Source organism: Pseudophryne corroboree, chromosome 6 (genome assembly GCF_028390025.1).
Source record: "Pseudophryne corroboree isolate aPseCor3 chromosome 6, aPseCor3.hap2, whole genome shotgun sequence".
In the NCBI taxonomy this organism is placed as follows: Eukaryota; Metazoa; Chordata; class Amphibia; order Anura; family Myobatrachidae; genus Pseudophryne; species Pseudophryne corroboree.
Genome location: NC_086449.1, coordinates 394204302 through 394218918, shown reverse-complemented (window position 1 = coordinate 394218918; position 14617 = coordinate 394204302). Strand labels below are relative to the sequence as shown.

The 14617-nt window shown below is 42.7% G+C and overlaps 1 protein-coding gene across 1 annotated transcript in view; it reads right to left on the bottom strand.

Annotated features, from left to right (window-relative positions):
• LOC134932422 (store-operated calcium entry regulator STIMATE-like) overlaps positions 1 to 14617 on the bottom strand; it is a 215521-nt gene that overhangs the window by 11136 nt on the left and 189768 nt on the right. The window contains exon 7 of the mRNA XM_063926816.1: positions 4130 to 4255. Within this exon, the coding sequence (XP_063782886.1) occupies positions 4130 to 4255 (126 nt within the window). The remainder of the gene's footprint in view (positions 1 to 4129; positions 4256 to 14617) is intronic.

The following is a 14617-nucleotide window of genomic DNA, read 5'->3' as shown; positions in this document are numbered from 1 at the left end:
ATTTAACAAACACGATTTGTAGTAAAACGGATTTGTATCTGTAAAGAATATCATGTTTGGTCCGATAGTGTATAGCCTTCTATTGGAGTGTTAAGTCATGTTTCACCTGCAATCTGTGTTGATTTTGCCTTCAGTAAATCTCCGATTTGCAAAAATGACAGGAAAACGCAAAAAAACATCAACTCTGTTAGATTCAATCTTTACTGACTGCTCAGCTAGTGCTACTGCTAACTATATCTTCTGTAGAATGAAGTGAAAGTTTCCATTAAGATTCTACAAAACACAATGGACACTATACAGAGAAGTAAAAGACAGCAAGCATCACTAATTACAAAAATCTGAAACATGACTTCATCAATGCTTGATACAAGATTTATCTGGGAATAATCATAATAATCAATAATAATAATAAGCCTGATCTGTAGTCTTACAGATTTGCAGCATAACTATGAACTATTAAAGTCATGTTTATTTTTCTAATGATGCCCATTTCCTTATTGTAGTCTGCTATAGGGATTAGAACACCTGCTTATATTTCGGCCTTGGGCACAGTAATAGATGTCTTAAGTAACTGACAGGGAACAAGACAAAAGCAAAAGGAAAAAGTAAATAACCAACTCACAACTGAAATATAGCTAAGAGCGTGCATGGTCACTGAAGTGCTGATTGTAAAGCTTCTGGAGGCTGGAGTGTGGTGAAAGAGCTGGTGAGTGTCTGGTGCCCCTGGTTAGGAAGGGGTTTGATATTCTTGGTAGTACAGCAAACATTTATTTAGGTCATAATTCTAGGGATGTTTGCATTTCTTAAGATGAATGGGTGCTGCTATATGGACCATCATCTGTATAATGTAATGGGAATACACCACCCATTGGTTAACTTATCTTCTCAAATTGTATACAACTTCCTTAGATGTCTTGGTTTAACCATAAAGGCCATATAATAAATACTACATAGAATGGAAAACATTTATTTTATTTTAAATTACATGTAAATGAAACTAACAAAGGTTGTCCTGATTTCCTTGCATAATTATTAATGGGGGCTCTATTACCTGTGACAAAATGCAGCATACTTCAATGGGCACTAGAACCTCTTTTAAATCATGTTTCGTATTTAGTCAGAGTCCCGTTTTAAAGTTTCCCCAGTCACAACATGCAAAATAAAATGTGTCAGTGGACAACTGTCTTTCTCATTTCCAAAGGCTTTTATCAAAGTACATACTGTAGTAGCACAATTATGGGATCTCTTGATCAGAAACCAATGGCTAAGCAAGTGCACAAAATAGAAAGACACGGGGGAAAAGCAGCCACGGGGAAATACGGAGGGGGGGGGGGAGGCAGTCATGGACAGACACATGGGGAAGCCAGCATTAGTGAGACACAGGGAGAAGGCAGCCATGGGGAGACACAGGAGGGGGGTGGGGGGGGGGGGGGAGGCAGCCATGGGGAGACACAGGGGGGGGACATAGCCATAAGGTGATACAGGGGGGGAGGCAGCCAGGGGGAGCCACGGGGGGAGGCATCCTTGGGGAGATACAGGGGGGAAGGGAGCCATGGGAAGACACCCCTTTAATTTAACCCCATATGCACACTTGGGGGGAGGGGGCGCCACAGCACACATGTGCTCCGGGCGCCGTGGCTACACACTACACCTCTGGTTGTAGTCACTGTGAGGAGCAGTGCTAGTAAAAGTTCATTCTAAAAGTAAATCAGTACATTTTAGCAATTTTTGCCTGTTTTACAGAGAAGACCTTATCTGAGAAAACTATAAATGTCCAGGCACTCCAGATAATAACGCGCATACATGATAACAGATGCATAACCTACATTTTAAGATTTAAGATTTACAGGATTTTTTTTATATACAAAACAAAAAACAAAATATGCCTTAGATGTCTAAACTGTTATTAAAATAAAACATAGATTATTTCCTAACTTTAACATATTCGGAGCTGGAGAGCTTTAACTAAAAGCAGAGTATAGCTGGCCATGTAAAACAGTAGAGTTTATAGTGACAGGTACTGTATACCGTAAGTTCTGCCCTATATTTGCCACCTCTACACAAACCCATTCCATGACAGGCTCCCAACCTCCCAGCTGGAAACAGATGAATCACAAATCATTGTTTACTTCAATTATTATAATGATGTACCTCTTCTTGCCAAGCTACTTAAATTATTATAATGATGTACCTCTTCTTGCCAAGCTTCTTAAATTATTATAATGATGTACCTCTTCTTGCCAAGCTTCAGTTAGATCTCACCAATTGGGGTGCGAAAAGAATCTCATGGATAGGCAGATTGGGAGTTATTAAAATGAATATTTTACCCAGAATTCTGTATCTTCTTCAAACCTTACCTATTGTTATTCCCCGCTCTTGGTTTATCACATTGCAGCAGAAGATTAGGGATTTCATTTGGGTAGGGCTTAAGCCCAGATTTAAGCACAAAATTCTCTATAGAAGAAAACATCAGGGGGGACTTCAACTTCCACATTTTCTTTCCTATTATCATGCAGTGTTTATTACAAGAATTATGGAATGGCATCGTAAGCTAGACAGTAAACAATGGGTGAATATTGAATTAGCCTTGTTCCCTTCTTTACATTCAGACTCACCATGGCTAACTAGAATTCCCCTTGTTGCACACCCACTTGCTGGGCCTACCATCGCATGTTGGCGTCGCTTACGCTTTCAACACTTGCTTTCACTGTCACCATCCCCACTTACACCATTATTTGGATATCCTGTATTCCCGCAAGGTAATATGTCCTTATCATTTCGAGTATGGCAAGATTATATAAGAGGTATACGGAGAGTGGACCAATTGCTCGACTCATCTGGCATATTGAGCTTCCCCACAGTCCAAGCTAACTGGGACTTGCCTAATAGAGAAATGTGGCGATATCTCCAGATCAAACATTTCCTCATGAGTTTACGTTCTCCAGTAGATTGTAGGCTGGCGACTACGCAGTTTGAAAACTTGTGCCTCTCTCAAACCTATCCGCATCATTCCCTCTCTGCAATTTACAAACCTATTAAATTGATCAGAGTTTTTCTTCCCACCCCAAATTCATTAAAGACTGGGAACTAGACCTTGGGGGTTTGGTGGGAGAAGATGACTGGGAAGAGATATTCAGCAATACATTCTCATCTTCTGTTAATGCACTAGTATTGAAAACTCACTATAAAAGGTACTTACTCACTGGTATCGTTGCCTTAGACTGCTAGCTAAGATATAGCGAGGAGTCCCTAATACTTGTTGGAGATGCAAGATGATGGTGGGTTCTCCTTTACATATTTGGTGGGAGTGTTCACTTCTTCAACCTTTTTGGTGCAAAGTTGTAGAAACAGCTAATATCATCTTAATAAGGATCTTCCCCTGTGTCCTAGTTTTTGGCTTCTGAGTCTCCTATGTAGACCTCGCTCCCAGTCTAAGAAAACTTTGCTTTGCCACATTCTTAGTGCCTCAAAGGTGGTTATCCCTGTATACTGGAAGTCAGATGTTATTCTCAGCATGATCGAGTGGTGTGCTCGTCTAGATCACTATATGGCTATGGATTAATTCATTTCTACACTGGCAATGAATAATCAAGCATTTACGGCTGCCTGGTATCCCTGGGTTGGTGTATATGGAATCAGATCATTATATATTTGTCTGTTAGTAGGTAATGGGAATCTCAGAGACCCTCTTGGACGAACTATTCATTCTGGCCCTTGGCCGGATGGGAGGAGAAAACTTCCTTTTTCTTCTTCCTCTTTTCTTTTTCCGTTCTAGCTATTCCTCTTTCTCCTGTTCTTCTATTCCATATGTTTTTCTCTTTATTTGATTGTTCAAAGTACCTCAGAATTTTACTATTTGATATGTTCAGATTATAATAAATATTGTTTATGATATAAAGGCATGGATATTTGTTCTATTGCTTTATTTCTAATTAAGATTATAACGCCTTATTATGTAAAAATGGTCTTCAAGTTGCATTTCATAATGTTTGTATTAATGAAAATCTTTCAATAATAATTAAATTTGCAAAAAACAACAACAAATTTATGATGATGATGATGTACTGCAATGTCTATAATCGCAGAATCTACGTTCACCATTAAGTCGCTGTAAACTTCCAGCACCTACTTGTGTTTCATCATCCGCTGCTGGTGGTAGATTGTCCGAATTCAGTTTATTTTCAAAAATATCATTGACTTTTCCTCTTTTGTATTTCCTCATTATAAGACTGTCCACCACCCAATACATTATCACCTGGAAGGAAAAGGAAAAAAATAAAAACAACATTTTCTAAATAGGTTATTGCAGCTTACTATGAAATGAACAGGTGCAGTACAAGTTTCAGTGGACAGGTGGTTACACTGAGCTTAAACAAGTATATCCCAGTAAAAGTTCATTTCTTTCTTTATATTTCTTTTGTCATGGATACAAGGCTCTGGCAACACTCCTGCAGAACACTACCACCATCACAAATAGCATGCCAACAAAAAAGGATACACACCAAACAGGGGCGTCTCTAGAGAGGAGGGGACCCGTGTGCAGACTCCGTGTGTGGGCCTCCTCCTCTCCCGTAGCCATCACGCCGCTGCTAGCACTCTGAGCGCTGTAGACTCTGGCACTGTGCCAGAGTCTCTAGTGGTCAGTGCGCTAGCAGCGGTGCAATGGCTATGGGAGAGGAGGAGGCCCACACACAGTCAGCAATGGACTCTGGAAAGGTAAGTATCGGAGAAATGGGTGCAGTGTGCGCCCCCCCCCCCCCACGACTCAGGGGCCCGTGTGCACCACACACACTGCACCCATTATAGAAACGCCAATGACACCAATGCTCTATTTCTTTTAAATATCTTTGGGAGTCCATTTATTATCAGGTTTTTCCCCATAATTAAAGTTTCTTATTGCAGGCAATAAGAAATTAAATGTATAGTTGTACACATGCAGGAATCCCTCTGATGTGTAAATCTCATTAGCAAAAAAATAAAAATAAACCCAGAAAGAAAACAAAATGTAGGGTTACATAGAAACATAGAATTTGACGGCAGATAAGAACCACTTGGCCCATCTAGTCTGCCCCCTTTTTTTTTTATCCTTTAGGCAATCTCAACCCTTTTTGAACCTTAACTCTTTGTAAGGATATTCATATGCCTATCCCAAGCATGTTTAAATTGCTCTACAGTCTTAGCCTCTACCACCTCTGATGGGAGGCTATTCCACTTATCCACTACCCTTTCTGTGAAGTAATTTTTCCTTAAATTTCCCCTGAACCTCCCCCCCTCCAGTCTCAGTGTATGTCCTCGAGTTCTAATACTTCTCTTCCTTTGAAGAATGTTTCCCTCCTGAACTTTGTTAAGACCCTTGATATATTTGAAAGTTTCTATCATGTCCCCCCTTTCCCTTCTCTCCTCCAAACTATACATGTTAAGATCTTTCAGCCTTTCCGGGTAAGTTTTGTGATAAGCGTTCCCCTTATTTAAACAAAACCTGCAGGAGGCTGAACCAGCCGGGGGGGGAGGGGGGGTGGGTGGGTAAGGCCATAGCAGGTGTAACACTCAGTGTGGGGTCCCCATGAAATCACATTAAAGACCCCCAAACTGGTCGGCACAGGGCTCGAATTAGTCAGAAAGTGGAGACCTCCCAAAAACCAGCACTGGGTTATGCCTCATACCCCTGGTGGCGGTAGGTGCGAGGTTCATGGTATACTAATATTGTTCTTTACAGGCAACCTACAGGTCCCAGCAAGCCTGCCCCAGCATGCTGGCACTTGGGGAACAACAAGTGCCTGCATGTCCAGACATGTGAAGAAAGTAATTTAAAGATTCCCAAATCCACTAATCTGCACCCATACATTAGATATTTTTCAGTGATTTACAGATGATCTTCAGCAAGTACAGATCTGCCAATCTTGAAAGGCTCCTCAGTTTAGTAGAAACAGTCTGCAAATCTGCTGATTGTTACCATACACTCAGAGCTGGATTAAGGCTTTGAGGAGCCCGGGGCATTTAAGACTGGGGGGGCCCTCATTCAGATGTGGATGGAGTAGCTATCGCTGCTACTTACATAAAAGCAGCAGCGATAGCACTAATGTGGTAATGCAGCAGTAGGCATCAAGCCTCCAGCTGCATTACTGATATGAACTATGTCCAAGGATGGGGATTTAGTTGGTCACAATACCGACGGCTACATCCCAAACCCCTTAAATCCCGACAAGCATTGGCTGGCTGCGTGACCCAAGGGGTTGCGCAAGCTGCCTGCCACAATACCTACCAAGAGGCCAGGAAATATCCGTCCTCTGACAGAGATACTGGCCTACTGTGTACCCGGAGACATGCCTCTGTTTGGAGAAAATAGGATTTTGGTACTTACCAGGTAAATCCTTTTCTTTGAATCCATAGGGGGCACTGGAGTACTCTAGGGATATGGACGGTTCCACAGGAACTAGGCACTGAATAGTTAAACTTTGACTATACCTCCCCTCCATATCCCAGAGTACCTCAATGTTTTTTACTGAGCTGAACTGGAGCTATAGAGGTTGACAATGGAGAAATACATATAACCAAAAACGGACAACAATAAAGTTGACACAAAACGAAACTGACAACTAACAGTTGACACCAACACGATAGAATTTCTAATTTGAAACAGTCGGTAAGAGTGTGTTACCATAAAATTCCCTGCACTTACCACAACCGGAGATATGCGGCAACGGACTGGGGATTTGAAAATCTCCAGCCCGCATTATTGATTGGCTATGGAGATCTTTACAGATCCTTACTGGCCCCCTTCCCTTATATAAACTGATAATGAGGCTGGGGCCGGTCACTAGAGCCCCGACGAAGCTCTAATACAGAGTGAAATGCGCATAGGGGAATAGCCGTGCGCCGCTAGGGAAAATGAAATACTATTAGTCAGAAAATGTATTCCATTGTGTTACCTGTTAGATAGAACGCATGTCAGCATTATTCCTATGTACATCCAGATATTGGTTAGTGCAGTGCGGTGCTGAGATAAACGGCAGCCCGCAATACAAACAGCACTAGTCTCTCTATACACATTTGTGGCGTCTAGCAATAGAGATTAGGAACATGTCAGTCGTGCACTAAATTTGTGGCACCTGACAGCTGAGACTAGAATCATATTCACTGTGTGTTAAAGTATATGTATCTGGATAATAGCTGCTATTGGCATGAGCCTTTTACACACATGAATTGACATAAGCTATATACGAATGCATTACCTCTTTTAGAGGGACATATAACAATAAACATTTAATAAATCAAATAAGGGAATGTAATTTAATCCCTCATTGAATGGCTTATGCATGATTAATGTGTAATCGTATTATCAGCCTGGAAGGCGATATGGTATAATTAATAACGTTACATACGTATATGTGTATATAATAAGGACGCCATATAAGAAACACTTTTATTGTTCCTTCTTGCCTATGATAAGGATGAAAAATCCGTTACCAGTGTATCTAATCTGGAATGAGGTACTGCAGACCTCTATTTGATATGGTGGTAAAATTCTAACACAGAAAGACATCCTGTTCAATAAAGCAACAATTGTATCGGTTATAACATCCTGCTGTGCACTAAAGTTGTTACATGTATGTAGAAGCAACTATTACTTTGGCAGGATAGAAACACAGAAGTAATGCCCAAACTGGAAACTTTTCCCTTACCAAATAATTAGACTAATTGTGGCAGATTTATTAATATTATTATTGGCAAGGGGCTGTTATACACTATATACACGTATATATTCCAATTATATTCGTTTGAGGAACACAGTAGTGGAATACAATCTGTATAATAAATATAAATTAATAAGTAGCGGCACACGGCTCAGTTTTTAATTTTCTTTATTATTTGGCACTAGGACAAAACAAATTTTCTTTCTTTCTCTTGTTTTGTCCTTTTTTCTGATTCACGTCTATACTATCTTTTATCAATTTTATATTTCACTGTTTACGGCCCAATTTAAGGGTCTTAATACTTCATATGGGATACTAATAAAGTTGATACATTCCATATGGGTATTGGGAAGTACTAAGAATTAAGTGTTAATACATTATATATATATATATATATATATATATATATATATATATATATATATATATAAGTGTATAAGGACACAGATCCAATATCAAGAATTCTTGTTATTTTTGTTGGTGGGAGTGAGTGCACCCAAAGAAACTGATCCCTTTTTCTTCACCCTTTCCTTACCACAACCAGGTAAACAACTGCTCTGGGTGGGCGTCCAGTGCCCCCTATGGATTCAAAGAAAAGGATTTACCTGGTAAGTACCAAAATCCTATTTTCTTTTTCATCCACTAGGGGTCACTGAAATACTCTAGGGACATACCAAAGTTTCCCCCCTGGGCGGGAGAGCTGTTTGGCACCTGTAACACTAGACGGCCAAAGCTAGATGCTGATGCCGCAAAAATATCAAACCTGTAAAAGCGCACAAACGTGCACTGAAGACCATGTAGCCGCACTGCAAAGCTGTGTCATAGAACTCCACGACCAGCTGCCCATGACATTCCCGGAGAACGTGTGGAATGAGCTGTTACTGATGTAGGCGGCTGTAATGTAACATCAAGGTAAGCCTGACGTATAGTCAGTTTTATCCATCTGGATAAGGTCTGCTTAGAAGGTGGCCAACCCATCTTGGCCGCATCATAGAGAATAACAACGTATCCGTCTTAGGAACTGTAGACGTTCGGAATACATAAACTCGTAATGCGCGTACCACAACCAAAATTCCAGAATCTCCTGTTAACACAGGAACTACTATTGGATGATTGATGTGAAAAGAGGACCCTACTTTTGGCAGGAAAGCGGTATTCATCTAAAATTCCGTTCTGTCATTATGAAACACTAAATACGGTGGCTTGCATGACAAGGCACCCAAAACTGAAACCCGCCCTGCCGAAGCTAAGGCTAGGAGAGAAATTGTTTCCCAAGTGAGAAACTTAATATCCACTTGTTGTAAGGGTTCGAAACAAAAAGACTATAAGAAATCTAAACCCAGATTCAAGTCCCATGGCGCAGTAAGTGGAGTGAAATGGAGGCTGTACTTTGAGGACAGCCTGCATAAAGGTGTGTACCGACGGCAATAGCGTCAATCTTCTTTGAAAATAAATTGACAACGCAGATATCTGCACCTTTAGTGTGGATAAACGCCGACCTCCATCTAACCCCATCTGTAGACATAACAAAAGACGGGATAACTTGAAAGATGATGTCGGAAACTTCTGAACTTCACACCAACCTATATAGGCACACCAAATTCTGTAATAATGAGCTGCCGTAACCGGCTTCCTAGCTCGTAACATGGTTGGTATAACCTATTCTGGAATGCCCTCTCTTTTTAAGAGGGCTGTCTCAACAGCCACTCCGTCAAACGCAGCCGCGCTAAATCGGAGAAAAAGAACGGACCCTGTTGTAACAGGTCCGGACGCAGTGGGAGCGGCCAAGGAACGACCGCGCGTAGACCGCGGAGATCCGAAAACCAAGCTCTCCGAGGCCAATGAGGCGCCACTAGTATGACTGTGATGGACTCTCTTTTGATCCGTTTTAGCAACAGAGGGAGCAGCGGAAAACGGTGGAAACAGATACACGAGACTGTATGGCCACTTGATTGTGAGAGCATCCACCGCCACTGCCTTTGGATCTCTCGTTCTGGACACGTACTGGGGCGTTTGATAATTGTGGCGAGATGCCATCAGGTCCACTTGCGGGTAACCCTACTTCTGGACCAGCATGTGAAACACTTCTGGATTTAATGGACATCCTGGATAAAAATCCCGGCAGCTGAGATAATCCGCCTCCCAGTTGTCCACTTCCGGAATGAATACTGCCGACAAAATCACCTCGGCCCAATTGAGGACTCGAGCTACTTCCCGCATTGCCATGTGGCTTTTCGTTCCTCCTTGTTTGTTGATGTATGCGACCACCGTCGCATTGTCTGACTGCACCTGAACAGCCTGAGCCTGCAGCATGTGCACTGCTTGTCGTAGCGCATTGTAAATTGCCCGGAGTTCCAGGACATTTATAGACAGCAATCTTTCGTGATCCGCCCAGAGACCCTGGAGCTGAAAATTTTGAACTACAGCTCCCCAACCTCTGAGACTCGCGTCCGCTGTGAGAATTATCCAATTCCAGGTGCCGAACCGTTTCCCTGCGGTTAGATTCTGTACTTTGAGCCACCAGAGTAGAGACACCCTGGCCCTTGGAGACCACCTCACCCTGCGGTGAATCTGCAGAAGCGAGCCCGACCATTGTTTTTGGCATGCATTGCAGGCAGACACTGTACTCGTTAGGCCACAGCCAACCATTGCGAGCACATCCAGTTAAAAAGGACGTGAGTGAAGTCTTCCGAACTGAAGCGCTTCAAAAGCCGCCACCATTGTGTCTAATAGGCAAATGTACAAATGAACCGAGACTGTGCGAGGCTTGAGCACTAATTGTACCAGAGGACGAATGACCTGTACTTCTGTTCGGGTACGTAAATTCTTTGATTTACCGTATCGAGAATCATACCTAGGAATTGAAAGCGTTGAGACGGAATCATTCAGGAATTCGCGTAGACAATGGTAGGAAATCAGATTTCCCCCCCCACTCGGTCTGCGATCTATTCTCGTTTGGAACGAAGCCAAAGTGGACGTTGTGCACCACTAGCGAAGCTGAGACGCAAGAACCAACTGCCAACTTCACAGAAGCTGTAGGCAGCAAGAAGTGTAAGGTGGTCTTTATTTAGGGCAAACCTGAACTGGAGCGCCCTGCCACTACAGCCTTGTTACCTCAAACCCTTACCAAAGCAGGGCGAAGCAACAGCCCTACTGCTGTTTAGGGTACACTCCGATAGGTAGTTAAACGCCCAAAATTTGCAATTGTCTCTCATTGGAAATTGTTCAGCCTTCACTGAGAACCTGACGTACTGGCCTGGTGCTATGAGGGCTGGCGGAGAATCGACCGCAACAATCTAGCTGAAACAGTAAATTTTTTTCCTCTCAGGCAGTACATGCGCCCGCATTCCCCCCAAAGAGGACCGGTAAGGGTCTGTCTGCGCAGTCGAATTTGTCCGACACACTGTGTGACCAACTCTGCAGCGAAGCTGCTTGTTTGATTATGCATTAGACTTAGTGATCATTTACCCCGACCAGTAAGTACACCATGGAAGTAATCTGTGTATAAACCTGCATTATAGTGCATGTGGTTTCCAGCAATAGTGAATCTTCCTGTAGAGACATGCTGTCAAAAACAATTAATAAATTAAATTCCTAACAACCCCCCACTCCCCCAGAAGCTGAGTGCTGTAGGGCAGCAACCTCCAGCAAAGACCCAGGAAGTAACGTTAAAAATGGTGTCCTACCATGTTTTTTTAATTTTTTTATTATTATATCTATATATTACACCTGTTAAACCAGGATCTGAACCAGTGTCCATGCAATCACAATGTTCACTGTGGGCGGGAAACCTAACCACTTGGCTACAGAGCCACCTGTAAAAATAATAAGCAAAAGCTGCTGTTTAAACATCAACTCTGGTGATGAAATGGTTGTAGTAGTGACTTGCAATCCAGATGGTACCTGAACCCACAATCCCTGGTTTAGTAGGGCAGTGTCCTATCCATTAGGCCACTGGGGATCTGGGAAGGTGAGGCCTGAACTCACAATGTTTGCAGTGCTCAACAGATACTGTTTAATAAGCACTGTGTGCCGACCAACTGCGCCACTGTAGTCTTGCTTATTGCAAAATAGATTTTTAATGTCAGCATATTATACATATATATATATATATATATATATATATATATATATATAAATAAATATACACACATATACAACAAAGTATATTCACACATACTCAGACCTTAAAAATATATATATATTTCATATATGCATACATACACACATACACATATATTATATACCCATATACATATATCCAGATATATCCTGATTCAGAGGTATAATAATTCTTAGAAGTCTGAAACTACATGTGACCACTCACAGGCTTAAAAACCTGAGAAATCTGCTGCTTAACCGCAGCTTAGTTAATGGGTCCCGAATCCAGTGTGGTGTGGCTGTAGATTTAAAAATAACTACAGCACCTTGTATTCCCAGGTGGCTAACCAGGCCCAACACTGCTTAGCTTCTAAAATCAGATGAGATCGGGCGTATCCAATTGTGGTGTGGCTAAGTGAATTAAGCAAAGCTGCTGCAGGTGAGCCTGAACTCACAATGCTTGCAGTGCTCCACAGATACTGTTTTATAAGCACCATGTGCTGACCAATTGTATAACACATCTTACTTTACAACAGTGAACAAAGCCAGTATTTGGCTGACCACAGCCATGATTAAAATTTGCAGTCTTTGGGATAATATCATTATAAACAGTTATGATAAAAATAATAGTAAGTGAGTGTAGACCTTTGCTGGTGTCTTACTCATTATGCAGACAGACAATACAAAATACAACTTGCGTGACTCAGTAAATAGCACTAAGGTGTCTCTATAAATATATATCTGGCCAAGTGCAGTGCACGCCAGTAATACCTGATCCCAAATTCCCCTTAACACCCCTGCGCCTTCAATGGAGGAGAGATGTAATACAGGAAATTCTGGAAATACAACAGGAAAAACAACAGGAAGCATGGTTAAAAGTGCAGACTTATAATTATGTAAGCAGATTTAATAAACATACTATGTTGCATTCAAACCTGCACATATAACATGTATCCTGTTTAACAAAGACTTAATAGCCTATTGTAACACATATGCAGCGCTGCTGTATTCTAGAAACATACTTCTTTTATCAACAAGAGTGGAACATGAGATTTTATCCAGTGACCCTGACATTTCTGTGTGCAGGGAACATCACTGTGGCAGCAAAGTTACTCACTAGGCTATGGAGCCTGCCTTTTAAAAACTCTCATTTGTGTGCCCCCCCCCCCCCTCCCCCTCCCCCCCGTGCACCGTCTCTATACTCGGAGCCGGGCTGTGGTGGAGAGAGAGCCGGAAGCCGAATCGAGGGCCGGGGAGCGCGCTGCATAGAGCTGTGGAGCGGCCTATGCATAAATCAACGTGGCCGGCGCGTCTCAGAGCGGCAGTGGAAACAACATAAACAGCGGCGCTGGAAGCGGCGGCAGGCGGCTGAAGACAGCAGCCGGCGGCCACACACACACACAGTATCCCACACAGCGGGGAGGCAGCGTGAGCTGACCGCCCTGTTCAACATACCTGGACCCTGTGGTGAGGGCAATGACGGGGCTTCTCTGTAAGCACTGTCAGCCTTTTACTGCAGGAGTCCTGCACGTGGTAGTGAGGGAGCTCTTCTAGAGAGGTCCAACACCCACAGCTGCTTCAGCAGCTTTCACTATCCCAGACCCTCGCCTTCTTGGAAGGGGGAAAGGGATTCCAAAAAAAAAATAATCAAAAAATTCAGTAATTGTGGATCAAGTTCCACAAGCCTAGTCTCGGTGAGCACTGAAAAAACACTGAGGTACTCTGGGATATGGAGGGGAGGTATAGTCAAAGTTTAACTATTCAGTGCCTAGTTCCTGTGGAACCGTCCATATCCCTAGAGTACTCCAGTGACCCCTAGTGAATGAAAAAGAAATGGAGGCCGCCGCTGCCCCCAAACGGCATCAGACTGTCAATCACTGACAGTCTGATGCCGTCTTATGTCTGGCGCCACAGACCCGTACTGTGCACATGTAGTACGGGTCTGGTCCATGCACAAAGTACTGAACATCGGTACTTTGCTGCATGAACTGCTACTCATCCACATCTCAATAAGAACCATAGTGCGCAAGCCTTCTGTGTGTACATAAACAGGGAGCATGGACACACATCACGCAAAAAATTCACTTCACATGCCCCCAGCATCATGTACACAGCAGGTGGGAGCGTTCCCTCCGTACCTTTTCTCCATCCCACAGGTGGGACAGTACCCGAAAAACAAGACGGTCCCACCAAAACGTGATGGTTGGCAGGAAATGCATGCATTCATACTCATATACACACACACTATATATATATATATATATATATCTATCACACACACACGTATATATATATATATATATATATATATATATATATATAATATATATATACACACACACACAAAAGCATACATACCGTCTCACACGTATACACATGCATGTATACTGTTACACACTGACAGTTACACACATACATTCACACAGTCACACAGACACATATTCACAAACATAGTCACACAGTTATACATATATATACATTTGTCACACTCAGTCAGAAACATAAACACCTTACCACAAACAATCACACATTTATACACATATTATACAAATACTGTAGTGTGCTCCTCTCCTCCCTAGTCTTACCTCACTATCACACACACTGACTGGGTGGGCCGTGGGCACGTCTGTAGCTGCTCCTACTGCCTTCTCTCCTCCCTCCCCTCACATGCTGCCTGCAGTGAAACTGAAAGCAGTGCCATGTAGCCCCGCCCCCCGGCTTGGATTCCACCCCTCTGCCCTCTCCCTCTACTCTCTTTGGAATTTATGCAGCTTGCGGTGCACTTTGCACTGCAGCTGCACACTGAACTGTGGGGCCCCTAG